Source organism: Lissotriton helveticus, chromosome 5_1, assembly GCF_964261635.1.
Source record: "Lissotriton helveticus chromosome 5_1, aLisHel1.1, whole genome shotgun sequence".
NCBI classification, from domain to species: domain Eukaryota; kingdom Metazoa; phylum Chordata; class Amphibia; order Caudata; family Salamandridae; genus Lissotriton; species Lissotriton helveticus.
Window position 1 is genome coordinate 94718430 of NC_136065.1, and position 11158 is coordinate 94729587.

Here is an 11158-nt window from a genome sequence, read left to right on the forward strand (position 1 = left end):
TGCAGAAAAATGACTTGGAATTTGGGAATTATCAGCAGACATCAGTGTAGCGGTACTCTAATGTTGTCTTGTGTTTGTATGTGTGTGTGCATGGCATGAGCGCAGATGTGCGGGATGCGGCGGGCCTAAGTGTGGTTGCAAAGTGTGAGTGTAGACTGTGAGGAAAGATATTATGAACTGTGTGTGTGCACTAGGTCAGTGTAGGTGCATGCACTAGTACATGCATGTGTTATGTCAGTGTAGATGCATGTGTGTGTTATGTCAATGTAGATGCATGTGTGTGTTAGGTCAGTGTAGACGCATGTTAGATCAGTGTAGGAGCATGCGTTAGGTTATCGTAGATGCAGGTGCCAGGTCAGTGTAGGTGCAAGTAGTATGTCTCTATATATGAATGTTCTAGGTCAATGTAGATGCATGTGCTAGGTCAAAGTAAATGCATGCACTAAGTCAGTGTAGAGGTATGTGCTGGGTCAGTGTAGGTGCATGAGCTGGGTCACTGTAGATGCATGTGCTAGGTCGTGTAGGTGCATGCACTAGGTCCATGTAGGTGCATGTGCTAGGTCGTGTAGGTGCATGCACTAGGTCCATGTAGGTGCATGTGCTAGGTCAGTGTAGGTGCATGTGCGAGGTCAGTGTAGGTGCATGTGCTAGGTCAGTGTAGGTGCATGTGCTAGGTCAGTGTAGGTGCATGTGCTAGGTCCATGTAGGTGCATGTGCTAGGTCAGTGTAGGTGCATGTGCGAGGTCAGTGTAGGTGCATGTGCTAGGTCAGTGTAGGTGCATGTGCTAGGCCAGTGTAGGTGCATGTGCTAGGTCCATGTAGCTGCATGCGCTAGGCCAGTGTAGGTGCATGTGCTAGGTCGTGTAGGTGCATGTGCTGGGTCAGTGTAGATACATGTGCTGGCCATTGTAGATGCATGCGCTAGATCCCTGTAGACTCTAGAACATAGAATGTTTTATGCGGTAAATACCGATTTTTGAGGTAATTTCTCATTCAATAGTAAAAATCTCAGAATACTTCAATAACTGCATTGCCCGCAGTTGTCAATCCTAGCATTATTGTTAATTTGAGGTGTGAAATTACCGCATCAGGATTTCCAATAAACTTAACATGATTGCCCAAGGGGGAAGAATGATTTAAACAAAGGAAATGCAGCAGCATGTATACAGAATAGAAAAGTAAAAATGTAGAAAAGTCTGGAAAAGACAAAGTTTACAGACACAAATCCAGTATCTGTACCCTGACATGAGTACACATTACAATTAAATACCATACACCAAATCATACCATATCATGATACCACCCCATAGCACACCACACCATCCCATCCCATCATAACGTTCCATACCATACCATTCCACACCATCCTATCCCACCCAATCGCTTCCTATCCCATACCTTGCCATACCATACCACCATAACATAACACTCCATACCATACCATTCCACACCATCCTATCCCACCCCATCGTTTCCTATCCCATACCTTGCCATACCATACCACCATAACAAAACACTCCATACCATACCATTCCATAGTATACGACATCATCCATCCAATCATAATGTTCCATACCATACCATGCCATACCACCATAGCCTTCCATAACATACCATACCACCAAAACATTCCATTATATACCATACCATACATGCCATAGCATTCCATAGCACACAACACCATACCATACCACCCCAACCCATTTTCATGAACACTAACATACAGAGTTAGTCATCACAATAATAATTTACCTTTACAACTCTTCATCACCACCTCTGGGCTCAGAATCTTCATATGATGAAACCTGTAATAACACACACAGCCGTTTTAATGAGTAGAACCCAGGTTGGACTACAAATGATGGTGACACATTTTGTGGAGTATATGGAAACGAGGGGCCTGAACGTTAACAGTAGTAAAACTTATACCATGAAATGTGGAGCCAAGCGAGGAAAAAGATGTGACATCCACATAGAAAATAGTAAGATTGATTGCACCGAAAATGTTTCCTATCTGGGAATTGTATTTGAACATTCTGGCTCCTGGTCGGCTGCAATAAACGCAAGGAAACAAATGTTTCTGAGAGCTTCGGGCGCTTTAAAGAACTTTGCGAAGAGACTTGGGTGCAGACCAGTCCTCAAACTAATAGATATTTATAAAGCCAAATGTATTTCTACTGCTGTATATGGTTCAGGTATCTTGGGTGTCTCTAATGTTAGCGCGTTGCAGTTAGTGGAAAATGCTTTTCTGCGTTATCTTTTAGCAGTTCCTAATTCTCCTTCTACCGATATCTGTCACAGAGAACTTGGTCTACCATATATTTCGGACATAATTATTACCAATGTAATCCTATTATGGCACAGGATTTGGACAATGGAAGAGATGAGTTTCAATAGACAGATTATCATGGACTGCCTAAAGCTGGACAGGGCATGCAAGATTGGTTGGCTATGTTTCATTAAAACTTTATCTATTAAGCTCGGCAGACCAGAATTCTATAATTGTCCCTCGAGCCTGAGTAGTGTGTCCAGAAATTTTTTAAAAGAACTCTGTATGAATTTTTTGAATAACAAGAGATGGATAGAGGAATGTAGAAAAGTGAGCGTGAGAGATAACAATTTGCTTATAACAAACTGGGGTTTGCAATTATATCGGACCACTGCACAGGGTAGCTATGAAAGGATGCTTCTTACCAGATTTAGGTTGGTCAATTTTCACAAGCTTGTTAGCTTCCCTAGAAACATGGACTGGTCTGTAGACACATCTATCTGTCCATGTGATGACATGTCGAGACAAACCACCTTACATACCACGCTATTTTGCAGATTTTATGTACTTCCAAGAAAAAGGTTCCTAAAGCCAATTTTGTTATTATTAGGCCTAAGACAGTCTCGTATTGCTTTTCTTAAATTACAAATGCTGGAATGTGAAAAGTGTATTGAATATGTGGTGCCTTTTCAAAAAGCAGTGATTAAATATAGAAACTCCATGGATTAGGACAGAGCAGTTAATATGTATAGGTAAAATATTTTAATATATTGTGTTTATTTTGTATTATATCGGGTATTTTTATAGTGATTATTGTGCTTTTATGATCTTTCTGTAAGCATCGAATAAAGCATCTTTCTGATTCTGATTCTGAACACACACATCATCTTAGTATTATAGAGCAATTACAGCTACAGGAACAAAAGATGAACATCACATAAGACCTGTATTTGAAATAAGATTCAGTATTAAGAGCAGCGCCTGCGGACTAGAGCTCAGTGTGAGTTACTGTTCATACACAACAGTCAAAGCTCTAAGGATATCCAAAAGTACCTTCAATATCTTATGACAGAATCTGGGTGTTCTAAGGCAGATAGCTCAGTGTGACCAGCGTGCTTCATGTGATGCTATGAAGTGCCTCAGCTTGGGTCTTCTAGGAGTGACGGTTATCGCAGTGAGAGGGGATCTGGCTAATAGGTTAGATATGCTTTAGTTGGAGTCTTGTGTATATAATAAATTCCTCTACAACCAAGACATTGGGTAGCTTTAGTGGGATATATAAGGAAGATTCAAACCCAGACCACTTAGTAATGAAAGATTGGTGGCAAAACAAAATTTCAACGTCTTACGGAACAGCAGATTTTAGGCATTAGGGGAAGGATCACAGAAGGAGAGATAAGGGAACAGTTTTGGAGGCTCAGTAATAAGAAAGTACCAGAGCCAGACGGGATCCCATCTGAATACTTAAAAAAAAAATCAACTTTTGGTCCCTTACTGGTTATTGTATTTTAATGAGATCTATCTTCAGGGCTGTTAAATTCCTCCTTCCTAATATGAGGCAACTATAGTTATGATGCTTAGGCCGGGTAAAGATGCAAGGTTAGCGGATTCCTATAGACCTATATTGTTGTTGAACTGAGATTAAAAAATGATCACACAAATCTAGGCTAAGAGTTTGTCAGATGTCCTGCAAACATTAATTCATTTTGATCAAAAGGGGTTTGTGCCTGGCAGACAGCTGTATGAATTAACCCATCGACTTATCGGTGCGAATGATATGGCTGAGGCCTTTAATCTCCTGTTGACAATCACAAGAATTGATTCTGCTAAATCATTTGATAGGGTTATTTGGGTCTATCTTTGGGCAGTATTAATGTATTGTGGTTTCAGCAGCAATGTTAATGAAGTCGTACAAATGTTATATAAGGTGCCAGCAGGCAAGATTTTGGTTAATGGCAAACTTACAGCTTAATTTCAGATATCCAGGGGAACTAGGCTATGGTGTCCTTTGTCACCAATTCTGTTTTGTCTATATATTGAACCCTTTTCCCAGATGGTTTGGCAGTACAAGACCATTCTTCCCTTTGAAGCTGCAGGGTTACCAACCAGAATAGCACTGTATGCGGATGACATAGTTCTGTACACATCGAACCCAGAGGTCTCTAATCCACAGCTTGAGATGCATGTCAGAGATTTTAGGAGTCTGTCAGGGTATCTAATCTATAAGGGGAAGACAGAGTTTATGACAGAAAGAGAAGGTAGGGCTTCAAAGTAGAAACCAGATTAGATATCTAGGGATTGCGGTGACTCAGAGTTTGGAGAAAATACCAGAAGTAAACCTAACTAAGGTATGCCACTGTAAATATAGAAATAAATCGATGCTGATATGAGAAACGAGACATTCATTTATGTGAACAAAATTGCGTCCTTATTAACAAATTCACCCATTGTGAATTTCACATCAACCCCGACTCGCAAATAAGTAGTCAGGCAAGCACTGAGACTTAGTCCCGGGGTTATTGATTGAGAGGTCACGGGTGGGGTGGCAGATAGTGGACAGACAAATGCACGGACAGGAAACTTTAGATCGATCCCACAGATAGGTGTAGCAATACTACATTGGTCAAGGGAGATTGGCTCTAATAAAGCATGCTTGGCGGGAGGGGGTACGCGCACTCCTAAAACACCATAAATTCAGATGCCACATAAGTTAGGAACATATTGCCAATCAGAACACAGCACAAGCAGTGATCACATGCTCCCCAGACATCTGGTCACGTTATCCACTGGCCGCATTGTTTGCATACAAGGTCGAGGCCCACCTGTATTATACATTTAAATGAAGTTATGACTCTAGAGGCAGCAACTTACATTCCTCACCAAACAAGGATCGCCAGAAACATGTACTTGCCTATAATGAACTGTATATAAGAATCCTACAGATTGTAATTTGAGACAGTCCTCAGGCCCTGTGTCTGTAACTGTTCTCACGGCCGCTATGTTTAATTAAACAAACTGTTCCTGTTTTGCCAAACCACTCTTGTTTAGTGTTTTTCAAAGATATTTCATGTTCAAGCAACACCATGATATAGATGCCCTCCTTACAAGATGGTGGGAAACTCTGCCCCTCGGTACCTGTGGGAGAGTGAATATATTAAGATGCTGGTTCTCCTCTATTTTAAGACTATACCACTCCCCTTTCTTAAAAAGCTTTTGTAATAATTGCAATGGAGAGTTGGCAGATTTATATAGACATCCAGGGGAGCCAGTAGCCCATTAAAAATGCTCTGGAGGAGACTGAGAAAGGGGGGCTGACTATTCTGGATTTTCAAGCCAATTGTTATACTTTCCAGTTAAAGACTTCCCGTCTCTCGGCTGGAGAACGAGATCATTCTTACATGGGTCAATTTTATAGAGCTATGTTCAAGCATTTAGGCCTAAATACGTTTTTAAGTTTGGGGACCCAAAGCTTTTAAACAAGTTAAGTGGAAGGTACTCCTAACAGCCCTGAGGGTGTGGGTCTTCTTTAGAAAAATTCTCAGGATAGATTAGTCTGTGGACTTAGCACAAATTTAGGTCTCTCTCGGAACTTCCGAGTGGCTTACAGACTTAGTAACCGTCTCCAGCATGGCAACTTTTCCACCTGGGAAGACTATAGGAAGGGCGATGCCCTCGGCAAATGACAACAGCTCTCTGACCTTTTAACGGATGGGGGAAGGCATTCATATTTTAAATACCCGCAGCTATGTTCTTGGTGGTCATCTTAAATGTTGTCAAGAATTTTCTTGAGCGGGTGAGAGCTAAACAACAACCTAAGAAAGAGGTTTCCCAGTGGTATTGGATATTTATTTCAACAGCAGATGAGAAAATGGGAGTTCCATAACTGCAAAGATCCAGAGCTGGCTAAAGAGCAATTATGGCCAGCATCTTTAAATCCGTCATACACTCTGGTCAAATCAGCACCACTTAAAAAGAATCATTAGTTAACTCTCCATAGAGCTTATTGGTCACCAGCGAAGTTGGCTAAGATCACCTTGGAACCATCAAAATATAAGAAGTGCGATGAGACAGAAGCGGATAATATACACATGTTTGTGGACTGCCCATTCTTGCCCTTCTGGGGGTATGCAAGTCATGTGTTTCAAGAAATTATAGGCTGCAAAATTAAAGTAAGCCCCTGCCTGAACCTTTTTGTGATGGACTTGTGCCGTACTGGGATGAGTGCTCCCAACGCACCAAAGGTATCAGAATGGGTCGGATCTGCAAGAGATGTCAGTAGACTGGACTTGGAATGTAAATTAGCCTCAGTAGAGAAAATATGGCGTCCCTTTGTGATATGACAAAATAAATGATAACGTCCTATGATTACACTTCTATCTTGCCGAGAAGTGGGCAGTTCTCTTTCCTACAAAAGGGGAAACCTATGAAATATCAGCAAACACATATGCTGGGCATTCTGTATGACGGTGCCTTGGCTTACAGCTTACTTATCTGGATGGTGATATAAGGGCAAAAATTGAAACCATTCCTCTACAACCTTGAAAGGATTAACACAAAACCTTGGTTACCACAAACTCCATCATCACTGCTCTGGAAGTTTAGAACAAAAACCCCTCTAAAAATGTATCTTCAAGTTTACAAGAGGGCTCGGTGAGTTAAGAGCTCACTGCTGGAATCTGTCAGGCCTGTAAGACACAATTGTGAATTCCAGCAAGGCAAACTCATCCTTTCATCCTTTTCGGGCTGTTACACTACACATCATCAAAGTGGAAAATATCTATTTTATTAACAGCAATGATGAATACTCAAAAGCTGCAGTACTTTGAGAGATCTCTGCCCACAAACCCTCACTACAGAGGGAGACAGGCACACACTCCCTGCCACTGTTATCACTGCTCTAGAACCTTGGTGGGATCAGCACACAATCTCTGCCACTGTAATCACAGTCATCACTGCTCTAGAACCCTGGTGGGATTAGCACACAACCGCTAACACTGTAATGACAGTCATCATTGCCCTAGAACCTTGGTGGGATCAGCACACAACCGCTAACACTGTAATCATCATCATCACTGCTCTGGAACCTTTGTGGGTTTGCACACAACCGCTAACACTGTAATCACAGTCATCACTGCTCTAGAACCTTGGTGGGATTAGCACACAACCGCTAACACTGTAATCATCAGCATCATCATCACTGCTCTGGAATCTGGTATCTGACTGGCTCCCAATTTGTGATTTCATGTATGACCCATGGTTAGAGGAGACAGTGCTGTAAGACTCCTAACAGGACACAAGCGTGCCACGAAATAATGACAAGAACGGAGCAGAGCACACCATGGCATTGGTGGGAGGATTGCCGTCAGAGCTTACAAGACGTCAGCCTCCCGGAGTTACAGATAGAGGTGGGTATCCTTGCGCTTGAGTGGAGCGATGGCATGGGCAGGTCCACAGAAAGAGCGGCAGGAAGATGGAGGCCTCCCTGGCAGCGTGGCGGAAACAAAAGGTGTATTGGTTTGTTTATGGAAACACACCAACAGGGCGGTGTGTAGAAGGAGGGCCACTCACCCTGGGATGCTTCACAGCTGGGTGAGTGCCCCTGACAAAAAAAATCGGAGTAGCAAATGGAGACGGCACGCGCAGCCCAGCCCCCACCAGACGGCAGGGCGCAGGAGAGACTAGCAAGGTAGCGAATTCCGGCCTGGCTCCGGGGAAAGGCTAGCCCACACACACAAATGGGCATGGAAAACAACAAAGAACAATCTACGAGCTGTCAGGGTGATTTACGACCCTGAGATATGCAAGTGAGCAAAAGATTAACCAGTGATTTATGGCCAGTCGATGATTTATGGCTGATGATTTATGATGCCCAGGCAGAAGGATTTATGACAACAAAATGATGACAGATTTGTGACAGAATGATTTAAGATACCCAATGATGTATGACCCCTGATTTACGATGTCCAAATGACACTGAGTGATACCCACTGTTGTTATAATGTATGATAATTATTTATGACCCCGGCTCCGAGAAGGTGTCCAGGGGAGTTGTATGCAATGAGTAATAAAATTACGGCCAACAACCACCACAAAAACAATGACTGTTGGCTGTGTGTAGTAATACAGATACATAAGTATGGTACGGTTCCTGGAATGAGTGCAGTGCGGCTGTTATTACCAAATTATGCGGAAAGAAAAAGGGAAATGTATGCAGCACATTTTGTGGTAGTGTTACTGCACTATTTTGTGATTTTTCAAAATGTTAACACTGTCTGGGTAAGTGTCTCACCTCATTAGTATTAGGTTTACATCAAAATAAAGCATTGAGCATCTGAAATGTGACCAGTCACTGTGCGGCAACACGAGTAGCAGCATTTTTAGAAATGTTTGCGCTAGAATCAATCAGAGTACTTGTAGAGCACGCTACTTACCCGTGAGGGTCCCAAGGCGCTGAGGGGAGGGGGGATAAATTCAACTTCACCATTAAAGATGGCTTATCATTACAATTTCTTAGGTACCAAACACGAAATATCCTTTCATTAGGAATTTCAGTTTATTAAATGCAACTAGGAATCCTCAATGTTATCCTATAGGAGGGTCAGGCCTCATAATGGTGAAAACACAGTTACCAGTACATGTCTTACCTTTAAATTACACAGCACCCTGCCCTATTAGCTACCTAGGGCCTACTTTAGGGGTGACATATGAAATAAAAGGAGAATTTATGTCTTTGCAAGGGGGCATAAATGCCATGTCAACATAGCAGTGTGACAGTGCATTCAGACTGCAATGGCAGGCCTGAGATACGTTTTAGAGTGCTATGTAGGTGGGTGGAACGATAAGAGCTGAAGGGACACTGGTAGCCTTTAATTTACCAGGGTATATGGTATTCCACTCTACATGTACAAGTAAATTAAATATGCCAATTGGGTATAAACTAATTTGACCATGTTTAGAGGCGTGAGCACAAGCACTTCAGCACTGGTTCGCAGTGGTAAAGTGCACAAAGCCCAATGGCCAACAGCAGTACATATCCAGCATCAATAGGAGGAGAAAGGCAAAATATTTGGGGGTGACCTAAAGAGAGGGCCATTTCCAAAAACATCCAATATTGCAGGAACTAACATAACGGTGAATACTATACATATAAAGATCAGTAACCAGATTTTATTGAATATCCTATATTTAAATGTCTTTATATCTTTAACAATCCCAGATTCTCATGACATATCTCATGAAATTTTCCTATCCAGCCTGCAAGTGTCACTAACTCTTGGGTCTCCTTTATGCACATCGATCTAAGTGATTTGGATCAAGGGTTTTATCCAACTCCTGTTGATGTGGTGAAGCTAGTCAGCAGCCTCTTTCCTTAGCTACATACCCTTTGGCTTCTGCACAGCGTCCATTAAACCAGTGGCGGCTCCTCTTAATGGGCTGAGAGGCCACGCCCTCCTTGTATCCCTGCCTGTTTGTTTTTGTATACCAAGAGCAAATAATAATGTATAATTCACTCTTGAAATTATAAACATACCACATCCTCCATGTCCGGCAACAGTCTCCGTCCGATGGCTGGTGCAGACACGTGAAGGTCCCTGTACCAGTCTTCAGGCAGAGATTACCAGGGCTGGAGAAATCCCATATAGAACAACAGAGGGGGACCAAAAAGACGATATTTATAGGGGTCCAATGTACTTGTCCTCTCAACTAGTAAACACTGAATGTACAGAGTTCCCCGAAACTTAGTGTTCAAATGGCCTAGCAGTCTCTCTCTCAGGAAAAAGGAGTCGAAGTGAAAAATAGTGAACAGGGACCCGCGAGAGTCCCTTGTCGGAACTAGGAAACCTCATACAACTGGGTAGCTGAATGATTGTATTTTCATCCCGCACGGCAGTTGTCTGGCCTCATCACCGGCTTCCTGCTCCAGCGTCAAGCCGGCGCTGCAATGCCTGACGGGTAGCACTATGTGCTACTCTTTGTTGGAGATCTTTTGTTCCTTGCCGTGTTCGGTTATGTATGAGGGACCCAGGGAAATAGAGTAGTGAGCGTGAAAAGTGTATTATTAAAAAAAGGTTGTTTAGTCCACTAAGAAGACTTTATTGGTGTGGCTAACTGCCTTAATAAAAATAGTGAAGGAGGGGTACCGGGACCAAGGAGTCAATGTATTCTGGTCTCGTTCAACCCTCACAAGTGGTCAACATGTTTCATGCCCTATGGGCAATTCTTCAGGACCTCGTCGTGCTCATAAACCAGTGAAAATGCCCACTTGGGGCGTTTAAAGTGTATGTAGTATACAACCTGAGGGGTAACAAAACACACCAGGGCAGGTCAGTGGTCCTATGAGGACATCACCCCTCACGGTCTTAGAAATCGCCTCACAGTCTGCTCAGGTGGCACCCATGCCGCTGAGTAAATACCCTGTCAGCACTAGGTTGGTGCCTCAAGGAACCTCCGCCAAGGGTCGGAGTGGTCTGGCACTCGGAGCAGCTGAGAGAGAGACTGCTAGGCCATTTGAACACTAAGTTTCGGGGAACTCTGTACATTCAGTGTTTACTGGAGAAATCCCATCCCAGGCCTGGGGGCCCTGGCACCCTCTGTGCCTCCCCCCCCCCCCCATTCATGGCGCACTGGGCATCACAATTGATGGAGCAGGGTTTGCACAAAATAATCCTGCTCGGATCGAACCTTCCTGATTGTGAAAACTATTAACACGTTTTAAAATGAATGAACTAAGAAAATAATACCATAGTGCGTGGGGTTAGAAAATGGGAAGGCGGCAGGTTGAAGAAAATGGTGAATACGGGTCGCCAATGATTATTAATCAAGAAAACAAATAATAGGCGTTGGGTAGATGCTGTTTCCATGAGTAAAATGGAGGCTTGGGCGCTTGGA

General features: G+C 42.9%; 1 protein-coding gene across 1 annotated transcript in view; it reads right to left on the minus strand.

Annotated features, from left to right (window-relative positions):
- The window catches only part of LOC144752400 (E3 ubiquitin-protein ligase TRIM39-like), a 270934-nt gene that overhangs the window by 75138 nt on the left and 184638 nt on the right, over window positions 1-11158 (minus strand). The window contains exon 5 of the mRNA XM_078640332.1: window positions 1753-1805. Coding sequence (XP_078496458.1) covers window positions 1753-1805 — 53 coding nt within the window. The remainder of the gene's footprint in view (window positions 1-1752; window positions 1806-11158) is intronic.